At 37.0% G+C, this 23,641-nt stretch overlaps 1 protein-coding gene across 2 annotated transcripts in view; it reads right to left on the bottom strand.

Moving 5' to 3' along the window:
• Positions 1 to 23,641, bottom strand: part of PKN2 (protein kinase N2) — a 54,341-nt gene that overhangs the window by 14,591 nt on the left and 16,109 nt on the right. For both annotated transcript variants that reach the window (XM_032192204.1, XM_032192205.1), the window contains exons 2-6: positions 15,078 to 15,378; positions 6,979 to 7,130; positions 3,739 to 3,856; positions 1,936 to 2,081; positions 1,628 to 1,841 (exon numbers count right to left, since the gene is read on the bottom strand). In XM_032192204.1, the coding sequence (XP_032048095.1) occupies positions 1,628 to 1,841; positions 1,936 to 2,081; positions 3,739 to 3,856; positions 6,979 to 7,130; positions 15,078 to 15,378 (931 nt within the window). The remainder of the gene's footprint in view (positions 1 to 1,627; positions 1,842 to 1,935; positions 2,082 to 3,738; positions 3,857 to 6,978; positions 7,131 to 15,077; positions 15,379 to 23,641) is intronic.

Here is a 23,641-nt window from a genome sequence, read left to right as displayed (position 1 = left end):
GATAAAAAGCAAAAGAAAACTTCATTCCAAATCTCTGCTTATTTTCCTAAGAATTTAATAAACAGAAAGGTTGTAATCTTGTAAAAGGAGTGGATACGTATCAGAAAGTCCTGTTAGTGCATTTTAAGAAGTATGACAGTAGCATTGATCTATTCTTCACAATATGTTAGACACAAAATACCAAGACACTCTTCATTTAAATCCAGTTCAATACAAAGGCTCTTTGTCTAGCTAATAGGAAAGTGAAACCATTAAGAACTTTACAAGCATATAGCTCTGTTCTGATAGTTCCTATTAGAAAGTGCTAATATATATCCTAATATGTATCAGTTGATCCACTTTCAAGAGGAATTATTTGTTACTATGATTATGTATTACAAGAAAAGACAAAAAAAAAAAAAAGCTGTTTTAAAACACAGGCATGATACTTTGTGCCTGCCCATGGTTACTGATCATCTGAGGGGATTTTTTTTTTTTTGTTAGATGAAATTTCCCCACTCTGCATCTTCACAAGGGCTCTTGTCGGAGGTTCTGATATTTTTTACCCTCTGTTACTCATCTTACTGAACCAAAATATAAGACAGGTAGACTTCCTCCATTGTATTATTGTTGCAGCTTGGCAGAAGAGTTCCTCTTTTCTTTTAAAATATAACCTTACTTCAGAACTAAATTTTGATGTCAGTTATACACATGTAAAGAGAATTAACATTTAAATTAGAGATTTTAGCAAACTTTCTCTGTTGGCAGTTGGTGTAAGAGTTGCATATACAACTTTTTAGGACACAAAACAAAACGAACACTACTGGTACAAGCGATTCCTATGTGAACACTTATTAAATAAATTTCGTAAACCAACATACTCTCAAAGAGGTCCGAAGTATTGCTTTTCTTTAAGAACATCAGAAGGTAAATATTTAAAAATTTTGTTAAATTATGTCTCATCTTTTAAAATCGTTTACTTCTAATGAAGGACAACAATTCCAGGTGAACCCAACTATGAAAAATTGTGTTACATCTTGTAAATATGTTCCCTTGCAGTAAATTAAATCTATCCCTAAACCAGGCAGGTTGATAGCTCTGTGCACTTTTGTTAGTTATATTTATAAACCAAAGAGGGAGATCCTAAGTTTCTAGTAGCATAAATCACCTTCTAGGAAGCCAGTATGGTCCAGGGGGTAAAATAGGGAGTAGAAGGACATATGGTACTTATTTCTAGCTCTGCCATACTAGGTGTATGACCACGGACTAGTCATTTAACCCTTTTGCGGCAGCTTCCCCACCTGTAAAATGGGGATAATGATACTTATTCACCTTTTAAAGTCCTTGATAATCTAAAGATTAAAAAAAAAAAAAAAAAAAAAAAAAAAAAAGGTCAACACTATTTAATATTATTCCCTAGTGACCTAACTTAAGGGCAGAACTTCACTTTTTTCCAACAGGATCATAAAACAGTCAACAAATAAATCTAGGAAACTTTTCTGCATTTTTTGGTTCATAGATGCTTGAAAATTCTAAATGCCTTAGTCTAGAAAAAGAACAATGAAGAATATCCAGAAAGACATCAAAGTTAGTACTAAAGACTTCTTCTAAATCCTCTAACAAAAACAAAGAACTCCATAAATCATACCTGTTAAAGCTGCTGGCTTGGACAGTGTACTGTATTGATTCTGAGTAGATATTACACTTTGACGGGGACTTAATGTGGGCGAAGAGACCAATGAAAGTTCCTCGATAATTATACTGCTTTTGGGATGGTTTTTAGGAAGTTCATTCAATCTCTGTTCCAGTGAATACTTTAAGAGGTCCAACTTCTGACTTGATTCATTAAATCTTGCTTGTGCCTTTTTGAAATACAAAAATTAAAATATATATTTTTTTCATTTCTTGAAAGAACATTTAAAGTAAATTTTCAGAAATTGTAATGACATAAATTACTTCTGAAAGTGCCTTTCTGTCGGTAACCTTCCCAGATCCAAGTAATTTCATCACATTTTTTGCACCTTCTGCTACAGCATACTCTATCCTAAAATGATGCCGTAATTCTTCCATTCGGAGTTCAAGAGGGCTTATTACAGGTTTTGCTGCAAAGAAATAGAAACAGACTTCATTGAAGACCATGACCTTGTTTAATTTGTATGTACTAACCCCTCCCCCATGCACACAGAGGGGAAAATAATGCAGATTTGGTAGATCAAGTAAAAGTATGTCATAAAAGCAACAGTAAAATGTTAAGCATCTGCATTTTGAAGAAATAAATAAGTAATCAAGACTCAGTCCAAAAAACCAGATACTACTCCTTGCAGGGCTATAATTGCTAGAAGATACAAGAAATAGAAGATGTCATTAGGGGAGTTATGGGACAAATGCCTTTGTATAAAGCCAAACCTCCCTTACATCACTCATCTGGCAAAAAAGAGGCTTTGAGACTTAGACATTTCCAAATCATGTTCTGAGGATTTCTCTCTCACACTATTCTGTAGCTACTTATATTCCTGATATATGTATACTTACACATACATCTAAATCTCAGGCTATCTGGTTGTGCAAGCAGGGAGGATGTAAGGTCTCATACAATGCCTTATCAGAACAGTTTGGGTTAAGAACTTAAATATCCACTTCTAATGGTGTTAAGATTCAAAAACAGAGTTAGAAAAGATTTATCTCTTACTGTTTGTGTTCCTACTGTTCTTAGAACAGGCATTTGAAAGCCCTTCCTACCTGTAACACGTAATACAGATACAACAATATACAGCTTCATAGATGCTCACTTTGTCCTGCTCATACTGCTAATTTTCTTGCAAGTCTGTGTTGAAAAGGGGGCTATACATTTTGAGGATTTTTTGTTTTCCTCTTGAACACATGACATGCATAATCCATGTACTAACATGGGGTATTACAAAGGCCAGAAGCCTCATAAGCGTGAAAACAAACGAAACAAAGCCAACTCCACAAAACAAAACAAACACAAGCATTTCAGTACCTAGGACACATTGAGGCCCTGATTACAAGCATCATCATACAACTTCAGTACTCAGAGATGCATACAAATGAAGTTCTAAACATAGAGATGTACCAATATGCCCACAACTTTTAGTATGCTCATGCTATTATAGCTCAAGGTTAGTTTTTGTTTGCCTTTTTTAAAATAAAGATAAGCAATTTTAAAACTATTTTTGAATGCAGTATACCTGTTTCAAATCAGACATCTTTTTAGAAAAATATTTTTTTTTGAGAAGGTGATTATTTCTCAGTCAAGCCTAAATACTAATATAAAGATAGTAAGTTTCCCTGTAACTGTGTTCCCACTAGTAGAAGCAAGGTCAACCTATTCAAGTATGACAGGCTTTATACCTGTGTCAGAAATTATTTTTAGGACAGTGAAAAGATTAAATAAAAACTTTAAATAAACTTTAAATAAAATTGCTAGTTATTGTCAAGACAAAAGAAGACATACATAGAGCAAGAATGAAGACCACAAAGCAAGATTGGACTGTGTAAGGTATAAAGAAGATGAAGAGAAATTGTTTTTCTGGTCCTTAAGCTTCAAGGTATTTTGCTTTAAGTCTGATGCATTTAGCATCCTAACACTGGTATGCCTGGTCTCTGATTACTTTCGGTTCATGCAAGTTTTGTCTAACCTTCCCACTAGAAATTTATCATAGCTCTGTGTGCATATGGGTACATATCTATGTGGCATTTGACATTAACAAGATTAATATTTCTTCTCTACTCCATCACCATTATCAAAAGCCAATTCATTGGTCTGAACTGCCTGAAGAATCTGCATCCTTATAACTTCTATTTTTGTCTTGCTGTCTTGGAGCATCTGTTGAGCTGTGGCAAGAAGTTTTCGGTCCTATTAAAACAAAAAAGTTAAAACTGTAAACTCTTCATGTAACAAAACCCATCAAAAGCTTTAAAACCCACATGCTTAGGGAATAGGAACTAAGTCTATGTAGTTCATGAGGTAGAGCAGACCAATTTAACTAACCACAGTAAGATACTAGAGGAAATTAAGTTAGGACAGATGCATTTTCAGATTGATTAAAGACTACAAACCACTCCTATGGAGACTGTATCTGTTTAAAGCTGAATAAAAGGCATGATCTAGAAACGCCACGTGCGTAGATGAATATTTTGTAAGCTGATTCTAAAGACAGAACATGATACTAAGTGCAAAATACCTCCTCTATGCTATGGAGGATGACTCAAGTGTACAGTGAAGATGATGAGAACTCTTCTAATAATTCTTCCAACAAACACATTTGCTAGACTGAATCCATAAAAAAGTAACTGTACTCATTCACTTGAGTTTAATTTCAATCTCAAAATTATAAATATGAAATCATCTCACAATTTAACTACACAGAGCTCCACTATGACCTTGTACCTGATGTATTTTACTCACTCTGATATTTTTAAGCTACCCTATGTTCTGCAGGGTACATACACCACCACAAGATACATGGGAAGAAGCTTTGACTGCACTGGAAGAAATTATGCACCACTGCATATGGTTGTATAAGAACTCTCATTTTTAGGTCTTAATATTAATCAATATTTCATAATAATACTCTGCTAGCTTTCATATTTAGGCCTTTAGAGTCCTTATGCTGAGGATTCCATATTAGCTATCCAATTATTTAATCAGTACACTGAATTTCTTAAAGCAATGGCTTCTCAAATACAAATATCAACTTTTGAAATAAACACTGCCTACAGCAGAGTATAGGATCTAACTAACAGATTAGAAAGAACTCTGGAATACTGTTTTAAGCCTTATTTGTGCATCATTCCGATGCACACATACTCTAAGCATTTCTTGCCTGTGTCTTCATTTTCATTTTTATCTTATTTTTCATCTTGCTGCACTTGATCACCTCCCACATCCTGTCACTCAAATTGATTTGCTTGCTCGGGGCAACTTCAATGTGTAAAATGGAGGTAATTCAGGATTATAGAGATATCCCTACACAAGAAAATCCTATCCACATCATCAGAACGGATGTGTTATACTTAGCAGCTCTTTCAGTTGGGGCCTGAAAAAAAAAAATATTTCAAGGCATCTTCTTTGCACAGAAGAACTGACAGTGCCTGTTACATTGGTAAGTTAAACATTTACCAATTGCAAGTACCAGATTCAATCAAGAATTTTAATTACATACCTCAATCATAAAGCAAGCTAGAATTTATCTCTTCTACCTAGTCTGATCAAAGCTTGCTAACGATGTCTAATATTATAGCCTGAGTGTTTAGTTAAGTTTTTTCAGGATGTTATAAGGTTACGTACTGAGGGCTTATTAGGGATATAATGCATGTATGACTTCTGATCCATCTGGATCAGCTGATTATTATTTTTAAGCGTACCTGATGTTAAGTATACTGCCCCAGAGAATGCAGACTCCAGGGTTTCCAGGATCTGGGGACTGCAGTGCAAGGACAGCATTCCCAGGCCATTAGTCATAAGGTGCACTCCAGATTATTTCTTCCACCTGCCCCAGGCTAGTAGGTGACAGGTCACTTTCAGCTAAGGCTACCAGCATACCAGCTGGCTCAGAAGTGCTGCTGGGACAGAATGAACTTGATGGTACTTATGATCCATCCAGTCTAAAATGATTTTTCGGGGAGTGAGCACAGCAGTGCCTGTGGTTTTTGAAAGGTACAAGCAGGCAGGTCATCTGCCTCTCCGCCAGTCCCTGGCAGAAATTCATCCAGAAACATGAAGTTCCTTGCCAATACTTTTTGGTTAGTATCAATTAACAGCTGGTAGCAATACAATTTACAGATGTCTGCTCTTCTAATTAAAGATTTCTTTTGAGTATGTTCACTGACTCAGCGACGTGTTGGGCCTGCCAGTTAAGAACTTCAAATGTCTCAATTGTATTTGCTGTCTTCTGGACAGAAATAGCTAACCAAGCCTCTATGTATTATTTGCTATACCTATGTTTGTTTTTCCCCCTTAGTTTGAGGATGCAATTCATCTCTTTAAAGATCTAATAAAAGTAAATGGAAAGAAAAGGTAATGAGTAACTAATGAAGACAGAAGGGTCTGTAAGTAGGGACCCCCTCAACATATATACAGTTTTACTCATTTGAGAACCGTGACTCCCTCATACTCAGAAAGTACGTCTCTCCCTCCTGCCCCCATTTAAAATGTTTGGTTAGTCTTTCAGAGTGGAGTTAAAGGACTCTTTTAGTGTCTGATGAATTTTATTACCTAGGTCAGACTGTGTAACAAGTCAGATCCATTTAGGAGTTAGCAAGCCCCTTCCCTGTATTCTTCCCCGCCCCTTGGAGAACTCATAGTTTCAGTTTGATGCTATCAGATACTACTTCTAGAATACCCTCTTCTGTTATAAAAAAAAAAAAAAAAAAAAAAAAAGGGAGAGGGAAAGTGTATTTCAACAAAGTATTTTATGCATCTGTGTTCTAATGGTGATTATAATAACTCTATCTGAATATTATGCATTTCTTATTACAAGGGATTTTTGGTACAAGTCTTTTTACTGCCAACTAAAACTAGACATCCATTTCAGAAGCATATTTGGCAGTGCCACCTTTTATGTAATTGTCATGCACATTACAGCTTTAAATTAATGGATCGTTTTTCAGTTGAGCTAGAAAAAGCATCAGCCACCATGCCATGTCATACTGAGCTTTGCTGCTTTGTAAATCACACATGATCAAAGATTACTAGAGGTACTAAATTTAGTAAGCCGGATTTATTACTTAAGTTGAACTGCATGTGGACAAATTGATAAAAACAACCACATTTAACAAGCATCCTGAGTGGGTATCAAAGGACAACAAAAACAGTGTAACAATTTGTAGCTGACTTTACAGTGCTACTTAACAACAAAGAATAAACCAACCCTAAAACACCAACACTGCATACAGTTTATACATTGTATGTTCACACCACAGCAATATGAAAATCCACAATTATTTTCATGTTCCTTAAGCGTTCCAAAGCCTTACCTTTGAAGAGCCATTTGAGTACATCTGTATCATATTTTCTGCTCCTTGTTTTACCTTCAGTTCTATATCCAATTGCTTCTTTAAGGCCATCAATCTGTTGTTAGTAGAAAAACGAGGATCGCTATTTGGAGTATCAGGAGTCCTAGGACAATCTGTGAATTAAATGCAATATGTAATGTGTGCAGCAAGGAAAAAAAGAAAAAAAACCAAACAAAACCACCACCACCACTGCTCAAAACAAAAGAAAAAGCCAACAAAAACGCATCTATTCTATTAAGTTATAGATTAAACAAAGCTGGAACATCACACTTAAGACTGACCGTCCTGTCCTGAGCTACTTTGCAAATGCGCCTTAGCACAAAAAGCCTGGCGAAGGCAGAGCGACTCCCACACCCGTCCCAGTTCCCATGAATCACTTCCGGGAGCAGTAATGCAGGCAGCCTGGCTGTGAGGTCTGCTCTTCGTTCACACATTTATTTCTTCTGCCATGTCTCATGTCACTTAAAGATTCAGTTTACCATTGACCTTTCTTACACTCCTGATTTGAAATATATAACAAACCAACTTGGACAATGATATTCAGTACCAGTAAACACAGCCTAAATAAAGATTCATTTCCTCATTGATTTGAATGTATTATTTCAGCTAGCACCACTGCAGACGGAGTTTATGACAGAATTAAGAATAATGTATTTTCCTTTCCTTAAAGAATGCAGACATAGGACTGAACGATTTTTGCTCTGCAATCCTAACCAAATCACAGGGTAATTGGATATACAGGCAGTTAATTGAATGGCTATGATTTGCGGGAAGAAGGTTTTTTTTTGTTTGAGACTATCCATCTTGCTGATGGATCTCCATCTTGCTGGATTAAACAGAATGCAAGCTAGCTTTCAATCAAATTGTATACTCAAAATCCTTAACTTTGCTACTGTCCTCCAGAAAAATCTATTAATCACTGGTTCATATTCAGCTTCTGCATCATGAACTGTTAATGAACTGAGAATACATGGTCACCAGACTGTTTCCTAGTGGTTAACTATTCTGTAATTTCCAACAAAATCAGCCTTTCAGCTATAGCTGATTATCTTCCCTAACAGCCCCAATGGCATCTCCTTCAAACTTTTACAAAAAGAGGATAAATTATGTCCAACTACAGTAATGTTTTTTTTGTTGTTGTTGTTGATGATTTCTTTTACCCTAGCAATTGAGAGAATACCTTCTCTACAGACAAAGGACATTAGTTGGTGTCCTGGAAGATAATATTTATCTGACATCAACAGTATGGTCTTTTTAAATTTTAATTAATTTTCTTTGAATTAAAACTAGGATAATGGATCAAGTTCCTGAAATCCTCAATTATTAGAAAACACAGGCATTGCACCAATAACTTACAAATTATTAATGGTGAGTTATCAGGGGGATGGGGGTGTCTTATCTGCCATTTCATATTTCTCCTACAGAAGCTTCTAATAACTAATTTTTGAGATTTAATACATTTTACTTTCAAGTTTGCCATGTAATTTCCTTCTTTTAAATTGCAGTCTTTGACAAGGCTGAACACTGATTTCATGTAAGGAGAACTTTTAATTTCCTCTACTGTTAATTCACTCTTCAGTTCAAGCTACTTTAAGACTCTTCCTGCACCCTCACTACTTAAAGGTAGTACAAAAAACTCCAAATGTTTTAAAGAAACACCCGCCTATGCTATTCTGCATCTGTTTTCTCATTCTTCCTCTCTGCATTTTGGCTTGGTTTGTGAAACACTGCACTTGCACAGATTTAGCTTAAATCTGTTATTAATAAAACAAAGATTAACAACACACTTTTCCCCCATTTATGTCTTCACATTTAACTAATCCTCACCTAATAATCTGTTCAAAATTAAAACAAACATGAAACTTGAAAGTCACAGTGTCAGGTCTCCTTATAAAGTAAATTAATTGTGTAAATGAATATTTACCAACTTTAGATTTATGATGCAGGCCTCCGCCATTTAAAGATCCCAGTCCTCTGATGATGCATGTGGAAGATTGTGGTGCTCCTGAAGTCTGTTTTCATAGCTTTTAAAGATGCAAACCAGCACTCTTCCTTTGCATTAAAACAACACCCAGTTGCAAGTCAAGCACTAATTAGAGATACCACGATTCAGGCTGTCCATGCAGCTGTTATTATCTCCCTTTGCCTGTCTGCACTGTGAAGGTCTAACCACATCACTTACCTGGGTCATCTAAAGAGTGGGTCTGCACTTGTGGACCTAAATTCCCCTCTACCATTTACTTTAAATGGAGCTACTGAATGTTTTGTTAGTAACCAGCAGCAAAGAAAACTTTTTTTTTTTTTTTTAAATACACTTGCAGACATAATAGCTGCTCACCAAACTCCTGAATATGGAAAAATATATTTATTTGTAAATTTATTTACTATAATTTTTCAGAAATGGCTTCCAAGTGACTCCTCCTCTCCCCCCCCCCCCCTCCACCTCCCCGACCCCATTACAATAAACAGCCTGAGGCTGAATTCAGATTAAAGTTTAAGTCAGCCAGTCTAACTGGTCCTATTATGGAAAGTGTTGACAATCTTAGCAGCAGCACTACAAGCTACATCTGTTCCCCTCTCTTTGTATGTCTGCTTCGGTTGTAAGAGATAACTAGCCATACCAAAGCGATTATCTATTTGTGTAAATCACCATACAGAGGGTCTTGAATCTCATCTGGAGACATTTAGTCATCATCCTAATACAAACAAGCAATACATTCATCCAGGTTAAGCGCAAGCAATGGGATTTTATGTACATGCTTAAAAGTTCAACGAGAGTTAAGTACTTACAGCAAATTGATACTTCACACTAGCAGGTATGTAGGGACTAGGGAAAATGACAGATCCTTTAGTTTGCCAAGCTTGTTGGTCAGTAAGAACAGTATAGGACCAGTCACTTTGGATGTGACATTCAAGTCTAACTTTGTATAAAACAGTAATAGCTTTGCTGGGCTATGGATTAGTGCCCCTAGGCATTTTCTGCTTGACACTGTGAATATGAAATGAAGTAACATGTATTTCAAGTGAACTAGACTTCATTTCATATAACTAGGTTACTTTTGCTGAACAGCTATGAATATTGTTGCTTAACACTAATGTTTTTTTTGCAGCCTGGTAATGCACATCCAGGCTGCTGGAAGAGCAGTGATGCTATGTCCCTAGCACCTGTGATATCCTGTTTTCATGGACATATACTTATAAGACTTAACTTAAAAGTGATGCTTAATATGCTTAATGGATTTTTTTTTTTTTTTTTTTTTTTTTTTTTAAGTGTCTGGACTGCATCAGGATAATGGCAGTTCTCAGTTTGAAATGTTTATCTTGCTCTTCTGAAAACCTCTTCAGTTTGACTGGGTCTATGCATACTGCTTACTAGCATATACTCCTTGCTTCTAAATTGCCTTTTACCAACATTCCCATCTAAACTATATTTGTTAGAGTAGTGACAACTGTATTTTTTCTAGACTGCTTCTCATTTCTCTAGGGACTCTTCCCCACATGGTAGGTACACGATTTTTACTTGATAAGCTCAGAGTGAAATCCTGGATCCCATGTAACTGAGTTTTGGTTCCCACGCTGCTATGCTATTCAATTAGCAGCAAGTTGGTAAATAGTTAATTTTAATTTATTTGAGGACTCTTAATTGTAGTGTCTTAACCAACAGAAATACCTGTGATGCATTCAGGCATTGCTAGGGAAAAACAAACAAACAAGCAAACCACCAAAAAAAAAAAAAAAACACAAAACAGGCATGTCTCAGGGAGTCACATGGTTTCAACAGCACTTGAACTAAGCTGTCTGTAAGTCCAAGATGACGTACACACACAGAGAACATTAGCACTGACCTGAAAACTGCTGAAGTCAAACTGAATTTTGATTGGGTAACAGCAAATTTTAACAACTGAGAAAGCAACAGCTGATTGACTCACACTCCTTCAAGAACATTATCCCACATTAAGGTTTCCAGGAATTACCATGACATTTCTATGGATATCAGCATTGTAGGTAGCATCTTCTGTCTAAGTAAGTCACTACCCTGACCAACTTGCTTGCTACCTCATCAATTTTCAAGAACTGGTCTTTTATATGGGCTTTTTGGATTTAAAAAAAAAAAAAAAAAAAAAAAAAAAGTCTCTCTTCTGTTAGCTACTCATATTCTTCAACCTGAGAATGTATTTTCTTTGTGACCTACCTCTTCAGCCAAATATGTTATGGACAGTTTAAGAGATATGAGAATGAAAGAAGAATGAACTTCAGTCATTTTGATTTTATTTTATGCATGTTATATCCAGTCTCCTCCATTCCCTCAAAGCTTTCTATCATCTCACCTCCCTTTACTTTAGTTCTATGGACCAAATTCATTTCTCAATTTTTACATATCTACATAAATACGTAGGTATATACACATATAAGTATAATACATGTTATATAACTCGCATAGCAACTATATGCCTAATTCAGTCGGGGACTTGCTGCAGGTTAGCTAGTTCAACCTTATACCTCATTGAATCATATTCAAAAGCCCAGTCTCTACTGTTATTTTTTAGACATATGAAAATAATATCAATTTAATCCATACTACTCTGTAGAAGTACATTTTCAGGATATGAAATGCCTTCATGTCTAGTGTGAAGTAATCATCCCCATGTTATATATTCAAATAAGTCGCAGATACTCAGCAGTAGTGGTCACTAGGCTTGTCCTACTTTGTTATTGTTGCACTCTGCTTCCCTTTTAAGTGGTGACCTACAAATTCTAAAGCCCTGCATCCTAGTATGACTAATGCACTGCATGATAAGGACAGGCCTGGGTACAAAGACTCACTTCTAAAACATATCTAGATTTACCAACAACCCCATAATGGAAAGTAAACCTACATTATGGTCATAGTTGTTTCTGAATCATACATCAGCTGCAAAGTCTATCCTCACATTCAGTAATATAGCTTTTTGGCATATTGAACTTTAAACAAAAAGTACAGTACCAATTCAAGTGGTTGTGAAAATAATTTCCTATGGCATTAGAACATGGGAAGCTTTCAATTCTGGGCAAGCTACCATCAAAATATCTTAACTTACTTGAAATGGGCTGATATTAACACATTTTTCTACAGCAGATTTAAGATTACATTTAATGGTTTTAACATACGTTGATAACACTATACTGATTACAAAATAGTCGGACTACAAAAAAAGAAAAAAAAGTAATGTAAGCCACCGCCTGATACCCTAAGCAACATTAAGAGTCACAATAGCTTGTCTAACACTTCCCAGCTCTAAATCTGGAGTACTTCACAAACGTGTTCACACCTACTTTTCAAACACTGGAGCTGGAAAAGAATAAATGACTTTTCCAAGCTGCCACTAATTTTCATTGAAAACAACTGAAACAGTCCAAGAATCTTCAAAGGTCAGGCCTGACAGGTCAAAAGGATCATCATCTTACAGGCATTCTCAGTGTTATTTATCAATGGATTTCAGTCCTGACCTCACTATTTAGAGCCCTCCATAACCTACCTAACATAATGCAGAAGACTAGGAAAACCCAGGGCCACACACACACACACACACAAAATCATAACTATATAAAGACAATACAAGCTTTGACTCCCAGAGTTCTTGAACCCTTTTTACCTTATTTTCAGTATTTATGCTTTGCACAGTCTAGAAGTTTCCCATATACGTCCTTATCTTTTAAAAAAGATTTTAACTGAATCAGAAAAAGGTCAAATACAAGCTAAAGTGAAAAGCTGTAACTCAAAATAGAGCTAACCTCTGGAAATAACTCGCTTATACTTGGGAAACTCACATATTCAGCAATAAACAGTTATTAAATTCACTGTATCACTCTGGAGGAAAAGCAAGAATTACCAGACAGAAAGCTGTGACCTCTCCACAGAGCTGTACTGACAGATGATAGGGATGTTTAGGGCCATATCTCTGTGTATTTGTTGAATATTGTGTAAATATTTTATACTTAAGCCAACTCTGCATGTGTATCATAAATCTTACGCTACTAAACTTATTTTACAAGGGCCTATCTCACTAATATCTCAAGTTAAAACTAGTACTTCAGTATTAAAATCAGAATATCACCTAGATGACATGCAGACATTAGTTTGAAATTAGATCAAATGTTTAGTGATAGCATACCTCCCCCATGAATTAGTGACCATGAATGAAGAAGGAGACAGGCAATTAAATTATAAAGCAAACGGCACACAAAAGCTCAATCATTTCTACTTTGGAGGTTTTAGATCATTGATCTGAAAAAGATATACATGTATTTTTAAAGTAGGTTGTGAAGTATATTGTATTAAAATGGGTCTTATATAGGAATACCTGATCTGATACTAAATAATTAATATAAAGATCTCCACAAAGTTTTAAGTTTCTTTTTAATAAATTTGTAACCTGCAATAATTGAAGTATTAAAGAAATAATGTACTTTTCTCAGGGCACATTTTAATAATTAAGGTTGTAAAGGCTTTCTGCCAACAATGCTTTGAACAGAATAAAAGTTAAAATATAGTATTAAGGGGCTTAGTATGCATCAAAAGCACTTAGAAGCACATAAGATTATCAGCTTTGATCTCTTCCATAAGCCCTTCACGAAGGCTCTGGTTGTTGAGCACAAGGCTTGCCGAGCCTGGCTGCTGCTGTTTTCCCAAAAGCCATGGGCACTGCCAGCTTTTTCAGCCATGTACTGCAGCTCTGAACAGCATCGTTTAATTATTTATTTGCACCCAAAGACCTCAATCTCTTTAAAACTAAGTGCTTTCTTAGGGTCTATTGTATTTCCTGAGCCATGTACATGGACAATATTGCTGATTAACTCATTGGGGAAAATTTTTAAATGCTGCACTGAAAGGGGCGCTCTAATGTGCCATCATCCTGTGCCATCTACTTTTCAAATTCCACTACTACAGTGACTTGACACATTTATATCCATACAGACTTTTATATTTGTTTCTACAGAAATTGAACCCAATTTTATTTCTTCTCCCTTTTTCCTGTTAGCTTAAAAGCCCCACTACTCTCAACACCAAAGATGACTTTCATAAACCTTAGCCAATATGAAACTGAATGCTTCATGTCCACTAAAAAAAAACAACACGTGGCTATCTATGAAGCATGTTATCTGTATTCCTATCTCATGCTGCAGCAACTACTCTGCCTCACTAGTTCCATTCCCCCCTGTATTGTCTCTCTCAAACCTCAAAAGCAACAAATGCAGAGAACACTGTGCAAGTCTACCATAGACACTTCAACACTTCTGTAGCATGTCACAGGGCCAGATTATATGAATTCCTGATACTATGTGCCAATACTTTCCTAATTTCTCACTGTATCCAAGCTTACTTCAAAAATAATGATCATGCAGTCTATTAACTCTATTGCACAAGCTTCTTAAGGCTCGGCATTCACTTTACAAACGCCTTCAATGGCATGTGTACATTTATTAACTTTTTGCCAAGAAGAGTCTGTGTAATGTGAAATCAGCAGGCTGGCAACACCTCCTAAGTCATTCCGTAAAACTTAAAAAAGGACTGTTTACTTTTACAACATTCCATCTTAAAACACCAGGACTGGTATGTAAAAAAACATGTCTATTCAAAATTAATATCAAGCCATCATCAAGCCACAGAAAATACTAATTAAAACAACTGTAAAAATATTTGAAAAATGGCAACCCCACAGTGGTTATTTCACACCAAAATTTGCTCTTACATAGCGAAAAGCTACTAGAAAATAAGAGAAAGATTGAGAAAATATTTTAATATGGTAATAGCCAAAGTGAAGAACTAGCACAGGTTAAGTTAGTCTTTAGAGCACCATCAAATAGCCTGTGAACACTGCTCCCCCCAAAAAATATATAAAACTGAAAGAGACTAGACATTTCTGTGTGAGTCAAAATAAATAAGCACACATTGGTGAACAAACTCTCCACCTTATTTGCTTATTCCCAGATTCGCTTATTCCCCGAGCAGCTTTTTCAAGTGAAATGGGCTACAGTTTATCTAAGCTAAGAAAAAACAATTTCACTGTGACATACAGTACCTGTAACATCTTCTGGATCCGTTACAACAATGTGTGCGTTTAACTCCTGTAACTTATGATGCAAGTCTTCTAACTTCTTATTTGATTTTTTCAATATGTTGTCCACATATGCCAAGTTCTTTTTATCCGTTGTGACCTTCCTGAGGTTCTCAGCTCCCTCCTTGATTTTAAGTTCCTTCCTTATTTCCCGTTTGATTTGGTCCTTTATTTCATCCAGCTTCTGCTGTACCATTGTATCTGAAAAGTCCAACTTTTGGCCAGTGCTCAGATTCTCAGAGACTAGAAGACTCTTGGCATCCCCCTAGAAAGAAAAACATTAATATAACTACCAGAAAATGTGGTTACTTGACAACACATGCTGAAAAATTGAAGTGACTAGACTTTTGGCCTCTGTATATTAAATGCTCACTTTGTTAAGACCATTTATTGACCATGGGTCTCCATTCATGTTGCCCTAAAGCAACATTATCAAAAGACATTACACGTTAACTGGAGTTACATTTTACACCAGATTTATTTTAAATTTAGTGACATCTTTACTGTGCCTATTTTTAACAGCAAGAGATTTAAATACTTCTGGATTTGTCGTGGCTGCCTGCCTGGCATTTATATGCCTCAGAGCTAATGACTCACATTTGTAACTTTCTAGATTTAATTGTGTGTTTTAATAGAGCAGATGGATATAGGAATTAAGACTAAATTCTAACAATTATTAACTACGATGAATTTCTATATGTTCATTAGAATGTATTTCTTTAGTAAAAAAAAGGAAAAAGGAAAAAAAAACTTTCATGATGCTTACAAATGTTTAAGTACTGGCATCTTTATAGACAATAAAGATGTATCAAGATGTTACTTGAAAGTAAGCTTGCTAAGCTTTTTCTTTAAACACTCAAATAAAGCCTTTCACTTAAAAAAAAATAATTAAAAAAAAAAATTTCTTTTCTTTGTGCAGGCAAACTAGGCTGAAATAATATCAATAATAATAAATCCAATGATGAGTGGGAGTTGCTGTAATAAGGGAATAGGGAATGAAGTGCCCGGTACCGCTGGAGGTCATGCTTGTGCCTCACAAGTACGAAGAGCGTGATTATAGAACCTACACCAAGACAACGACACGTAGTAATTCTTCCTGTGTGTCGTCTTCTACACGGAGTCTGTACAACAAGCAGACACTAGGTCCCACCCACAGCCATAGTGAAGGCTAGCTAAGCGAGTGATGATCAGCGTGTCTCTCTCCTGAACTCTGAATGTGATCCACTGTCGATTCAGGATGTATTTAGTGTACACGTGGCCTGATCTGCAAGCTCACTAACTGAAAGACCAAAATTCCTGTAGATTTTCCTAGACACGATAAAGAAATCGCCTAGATACTTGGACAGACAGTGAGGTATATGAAGGGATAATTAGAAAAGTTTTTGGTGTAAATTATTTGTCATCACTACTTGCTGCCAGAAATACCACCATTTGGAAAGGAATTCAAAAAGAATAGCATCAGTATAATAAACTGTAATGAGGTCCCAGAACACATGATCTCTAGATATAGTTTACAGCTATTTGTATTTTTTAGACTACAGACATGCATCTTTCTTCAAAAAAAAAAACCAAAAAAACAAAGAAAAACCCATCCCAAACAAAAAACCCCACATGAATAATTATGAAATATTTATAAAAGTCATCATTATAAAAGTCACATTTGTATGTTGATAAAAAGTCAGAACAGTATTCAGTGACTTCAAGCACTGATAGATTCATTTCAAAAAATGAAAGAAGTGGGAAAGCTCTGAGGTTCTGGTTCTATGACTAACAGCCATAAGGAACCCCTTGCAGCTTTGTGTTATGTACTTCAGGGTTTGCTTTTGTAATAATCTGGGGAAATGAAGGTCGTGAAGGTTCTGCCTCGGCCATGCATGTCAACAGATAATGCTAGTCAAAATATTTAGATCTGCGCACATTCCACTGATAATGCCTTCTGTAAGTAAGATCCAATCTACTAATCTGTAAGCATAGTTATAGAAGTTCACTAACTCATCTTTAGACCCCCTGTTATTAAGACATTTCCATCTACAGCTGTCACTTTTAATACAAAGTTAGTAATTGAAAGATTCTTAACTATTAAAAGTAGCTGGAATCACCACCTTGCCACGAGATTTGTCTATTTGTGAAAGAGACAACAAACAAGCCATTTAGAAATGACAAACCGAGCGAGACATGCAAAAGGAAAAAAATCATGCAAATATATATTTAAAGGGCACTCGTGATTCTTGCAAGTACACTTTTGTCATTGCAGATTAAAATAAATAATTTATTATGCATATGTAGAGAGGCTATTAATAGCTGTACTGGGAAATACGTGACATTGCTTCCATATATAGTCATATGGAGATTATTTTTTAGAATAATCAATAGCAATTAGCAACTAGTACAAAGGTTTGCATCAATCACAAAGAAAACCAACAACCACGTGTTGAACGGTGCATGTTGAGAAACAACTGAAACTGAAAATAAATGTGTATAGCAATTGTTACATAATGTGTTGGTGTTTAAATGAATACATCCAAATTAGATTGCTATCTCTGATTTCCCTGTTTGCTCTAACAGATAAAAACTTAGGGATGTAAAATAAACAAAAAAGATTAAAGATTAGCATACCACTATTTAGCCTTTACAAACCAGAATCAAAACTGTTTGTAAATACGAAAACCGTATTTTTAAGTCATGACAGTTTACACTTGCTCTGCAAGAATCCTAGATATAAACTTATCTTACTGCCTTCAAAGCATGATATCCCACTTTTCAAAGCTCACAGAAAGAAAGGTAAATGTAAGACAAAACTAAAAACCTTTTTCCCATAATAGCACCTAAAGTATGCTAAGAATATGCCAAGAACGTGCACTTCTCAAACAGAACAATGTAATTAAAATATAAATAATTCACAAATATTCTAGACTAGGGTTTCCCAAAGTGACTTGAGTTAATTGTTTATCTATTGAACAATAAGATATTTTGTTACAGGGCAGGTTTTTAATCCCTCTTTGGCCCCACATCCCACCTGTTAAAGAGGTTATGCTCTTCAGTGAAGAGGTTTATGCAGCCCCTGTTCCAGATGCTTAGTGTCTCTAGCAAGTCTTCAATTCAATTCACTCTTCACGTTCATCAGGAATTTGCATTCCAGATTTCTAGTACCTAAGATAAAGTTTTCCTCAGTTTGAGCAGTCTCAGCACACCCTCTGTTCCTAGACTTGGAGTTTCAGGACGCAGAAGCTTTAAAGCTTTAACATGCTTCAGAGACACCAGCAGCATGGATGCGGACACAGGTAGCAGGTCACAGTCTGTGCATTTGAGCTGATCCCACAGCAACGACTTTCAACAAGCTTTATGAGCTGATGCTATTTCAATGTTGTTACAAAATTTTATAAGGAACTAAGTATTTATACATATGCATATATAATATCGCTTATCTCTCTATATCCGTATACACAGACACCACCACCACGTGGCTGCCAATGCCTCGGGATGCAGTGTTTTAAGCAAAGTCCAACAAGCTTGCTATGCTACAAGACCGTAAACTTTTTAGAGCTACTACAAGAAAACCCCAAGCAAAACCATGGATGACACTGTCTTGTCATCCTGAGTTAACAGCACTTTTGAACTGAAAGCATCCTGTCACCTAGTTATCTAGACATCTCACTGGGCACAAAGGTCACTGGGAAGCAAACAGGCTTCAGAGGAGGAAAGCACAGACTCAGCAACACTGAACAGAGCAAGAGGGCGTTCTGCAAGTAAAGTCACACCACTGCTGCTCCAACACGTTTTGCTGTGAGGTGCAACAAGGGCTGGAGACAGGACCTTGTTCCAGAGGGATGAGCACCCTCAGCAGTGCTCCATCTCAAAATGGAGCTGATGCCAAGATGAACACCACTGGGCAGAACGTCTCAGAGTTGAGAAAGAACAGTAAGATTTTTTCCTTTGAGGAAGGCATCTGCCCAACCCCCCAGCTGAAACTCTATTAAACCGAGAAATTACTTAAAACACAGGGTTCTCCAGCATTATTTGATGGTACCTGAATTAACCTATTACAAAAGCCTCTTGTTAGAGTTGAATTATTTTATTTTATTCTATTTTTAAATTCTCTTTCTCCCCATTTGGATGAATTCCCTCCCAGGCTGAGCCTCACATCCTTCAGAAGACAGCTGTTCTGTGCTCTCAGCCTGAAAATTCAGTAATTGGAAAGAAAGATCAGCTGGGGGTGGGGACCAGCTCCTTTCCTTTGCACTGTTCAGGCAGGCAGGGGTGCAAAGATGAAAAAAATCATTCACATTTTCTACATCAAGAAGCCATCAATTATTATTATTATTTTTTTTTATGGCTACTTCCTTTACTCTCCCTCCCAGAATCACTTAATGTGAAACATCAGAGCATTTCCTCTCTTAAGAGGCAAGTAATGATTAAACCACTCCTGCTGGCCTAACAAAGTTAGATTTTTAAAGCAGTGGGACCTGCTCTAAGACAAAAGAACGGGCAGCCAGTTTTTGATGCTTAGTTTCCTTTCTTGACTTCTGGTCATGCCCTGACTGCTGGTTAAAAGGGAGCAGCCGTTCCCCACTGGGTGGTCCCAGGATTGGCCCCCTGGCAGCACACTGTCCTTCCCCCCCAGTGCCATACCACCTGCCCAGGACCACTGCTTTGCACCAGCAGCAGCAAAGGGCAGCGGTGCTCCGTGCTGCTCCCAACAACCTGCTCCTGGGCTGCTGCAGGGAAAGCAGTTCCAGGCAGCAAGGCACACTTAGCAGTGGGAAAACACATGTTTAGGAGCCAGACTGGAGATTTCTGAAATATTTCAGTGTGTAATGAAACTGAAGCTATGTTTAATGCAATGAACTATCAAGAACCACAAATTAGATATTAGTGCTCTAAAAAGAGGAAGTGTGTGTTAGAGAAACAGACGAGGAAACCACATACGTAGCTATCCTATTGCAATGGTCTAAAGCTCAACCTCACTTTGATTGCTGGCTCAAAGACCAGCTACTTGCACAGATGAATGCTAGATGCCAGCCTTCAATTTCTGTACTCCTGGGAAACGTTTTAAGTATAGTTGCTGAAAATACTGGGTAGTGGTCTGGGCATGTCTTCTAATAATACACAAAGTCTGTTTTGGCTGATGTGGTGAGAGACACCAGCAATGCTTATAAAAATCCATCAAGTCCCTGCACTTTTTCTCAGGTCAACTCTAAACCAAATAACGAATGAGGCAAGTGCCTTGACAAACTGAATTTGTCTCAATGATGGAACTTGATACCGCTGAACAGAAGAAATTACCACAAAGGTGAATATATGCAACTGAAAGGGATTGTCTGATAAACTGAATGACTTCCAATTTAAAAGGAGATCCTCAAATTGCCACAACTTAGGAAAAGATAACCCTAAAATACTGGGCATTAATAACTGCCGAAGACTTGCTTCTAACAGCACTGTACAGCGGCACTGGGTGATCCGGTGTTCGGCTGAGAAAATATCAGACAGGGTAAGAATTCAGATTGCTCAATTTTGGTAGGAATTCTTACAGAAACCTAAGTGGGGCCTTAAACTACAGAATGCTTGACACCTGCTGAGTACTTATGCACAATATTATTTACACTTCACGATGACTTGCTACTAACATACACCCAATCTGCCTTCAGGAAAAAAGAAAAAGCCATATCAGAACTCACAGTAAAACTGAGTACATTTTTCCTAAAAGTATTACCATTCATTTTTATATACCTTTGAATTATAGGTTCCTTTTTTTTTTTTTTTTTTTTGTCTATTACAGTCTGTTGAAAGAATAAGAAATCCTGTTTGACATGTAGAGTCAAAAATGTTTGGTTGTTTAACGCAAGCATATTCATTTCAAACAAAGATGAAAATAATCTCATGTATAATTTAAAAAGTTACCATAATCCAGAAAGACTAAATGTTTATTCATTTTTCATTTCATTTTGAGGAGCTGGAAATACAGATTTGGAACTATTAGGTCTCTTAGTATAATTTTCTGAATAATCTTTTTTTGAGGGGTGGGGTTGGAGTTGTTTTTCTGAACTAACTGCCAAAGGTCCCTGAAGCCCTCTAAGAGTAATTTCTGAAACTACCGTAGTCTTTGATTTTAAGAACAATGTTAATCAATTGCAAACCTTGTCCTTCCCCCCTTCCCCTAAAGTCATTCAGAAAACCATATGTGACGGCTTGTCTGGATTACTGGAACTACAGGGACTATTTCCTCCTGCCCAGAAGCAAATGTGATTGTGGTCAAGATCTCAGCACTCACCCAATGTCAAGAACAAAAAAACCTTGAAGGCTTAATAGATTTTGGCATTAGTTTGCTGTGCTAACATGTCGCAAATCAGGATTTAAATTTAATCCAAGTCACAGTTCTCTTCTTTGTACCAAGAGGCTGCTTAAGGTACAAATAACTGCAGTGCATTGCATTACACATGGATAAATTCAAGTAGGACATTCATTAAATGGAGTTCAGTTCCACGGTGCATACAGTGAGGGCCTGGCTGCACCTATCAGAGATGTTATATGTACAAAGCCTGTTTGTTCAAATAGGGATGTCCCACCGACAGCCCTCGATCAGCAGGTCCTGTCTGCCCCTCCCCCATGTTGCCCCCATGAACATCCAGTGGGGAAGCCTGGCAGCGGCGGGGCTGCAGCCAACAGCCTCAGCTTGCACCGACAGTCCTGCCTCAGCCCCACCATCACGCCCAGACAGGTATTAAAGTTCTCTATGATGCTGTTCACCATGTGAACACTACACTTAGAGGGTAAGAAACAACTGCTGGTGCTCCCAAAGCCACCTTCTCAAGTGGTATTTTTTCCTTACCTTCTATGTCTGAAAAACACTCCAAAACAAAACCAAAACTAAACATTCAGCAATTGTTTGTGCAGGGTTCCTTGCTACTGCCTAGGCTGCCAGCCACAAGCAATGTCTGACTGGGCCAAAGCTTACTGACTCGAGAAGTACGCTCCCCAAAAGGTTCGCCTGCAGAGCTGGAAGTTGTGCCAGCGCCGTGCCAACGGCAATCACAGCAAGCAGCAGAAGAGAGCTTCCTTTCTGTGGCAGGGGAAGGAAACGTTTTAAAAAACATTGCCTTCAGCTGCTTCTCACTGCAGCAGCTCCTGGAGACCTTACACTAAAAGGACCTGCAAGAAGGCTTGCAAAGAAATGACATTAAAAGAACCACCCCCAGTTTCCTTCCTCACGATAGCAAGAACTTGACAAAGGCTCTGGTACAGCACGAACAGTGAGCACCTGAATCTGAAATCAGCAGATGGCCACACTGTCCAAGAAACATGACTGCAAATTCTGCCAACAGGCACGGTACAGATACTCCAGCAGCTTTCCAACTTCTGTCTGTAACTTGCAGCTCCCAACAAAGAAGTGCCAAGGAGCCTGGCAGAATGGAACCGAACCTTACCCTGCCTACTGTCAGATGGAGGGCAGAAATGGCACAAACTTCGGATACAATGAATACAGCCTGCTGTCACAGCTTTCATTACGTGTGTCCAGGAACAAGGTCAGGTTATGAAATTGAGCCTGTAATAATGTCATTCCTCCATTCTGTTATGGGACCTTGCTGTCTTAGTTTTAATTTAGCTTCTCATTTTTAGGTGCACGTGAAACACTGATGGTATCAGGGGTGCTACTGTAACTGAGTCAGCATAACAAGACAAAGAAGCTGAACACATTCAGAGGAAAATTACATTTAGCATACCTAATATGGTTTCAAACAGACCACACACTACTAGAAGCTCTATTAAATGCCAAAAATATAAACTAGTTCTTCCAAGATAAAGGGAAAATGACTTTATGAACTGTTAATGCCATACTGTATGCTGGAAGCATCTCCAATAATTATTTACCATAGAATTGTACCCAGGAGACTGAAGTAATTCCCCCTGAAATGCAGCCTCACACAGATGCATTCAGTAAAAACATTGAAATAATGAGTTTTCATCTAATTCCTGTAACATTATCATAGCATGTATTGATAATTCGATAAATGCACACACTCTGGTTTAAAAGATGAGGAAAAGCAGGTGGATTAAATGACAGTTTGATAAATGAAAGAGAAGCAAGCTCAAACAAGCATATGCATTTTAAGAAGAAAAGAAGTCCCTTCGTCACAGATTCTGAACTACAGCTGGATATTTCACATACTGGACTGGGAAGCAAAAATGGGCTTACATGCATATCATATCTCCTATGGACAACACATGAATTCCATGCATCTTGCATTTTCCAAATTTAAACTGAAAAATATAATCTTATTTTCTGACAGAATATGGTAAAAATATATTAATATATATTTCACAGATAAACTAAAGACTGGTAAGTGGCAGAGAAATCAACATTTCTGCGTGTGTGACAGTGAGGCTACTTTGAAAAGATATTTTTCCATTTTAAAACTAATAGTAAAAGTAATCACTGAAAGAGGGTTAGTTTTTTTTAAAAAAAAAAAAAAAAAACAAACAAAAAACAAAAAACCACTTTCAGATAAACAGGGAGTCATTGCTTTCTTCAT

This window comes from Aythya fuligula, chromosome 8, assembly GCF_009819795.1.
Source record: "Aythya fuligula isolate bAytFul2 chromosome 8, bAytFul2.pri, whole genome shotgun sequence".
Taxonomy (NCBI): domain Eukaryota; kingdom Metazoa; phylum Chordata; class Aves; order Anseriformes; family Anatidae; genus Aythya; species Aythya fuligula.
This window is presented reverse-complemented; position numbering and strand designations above follow the sequence as displayed.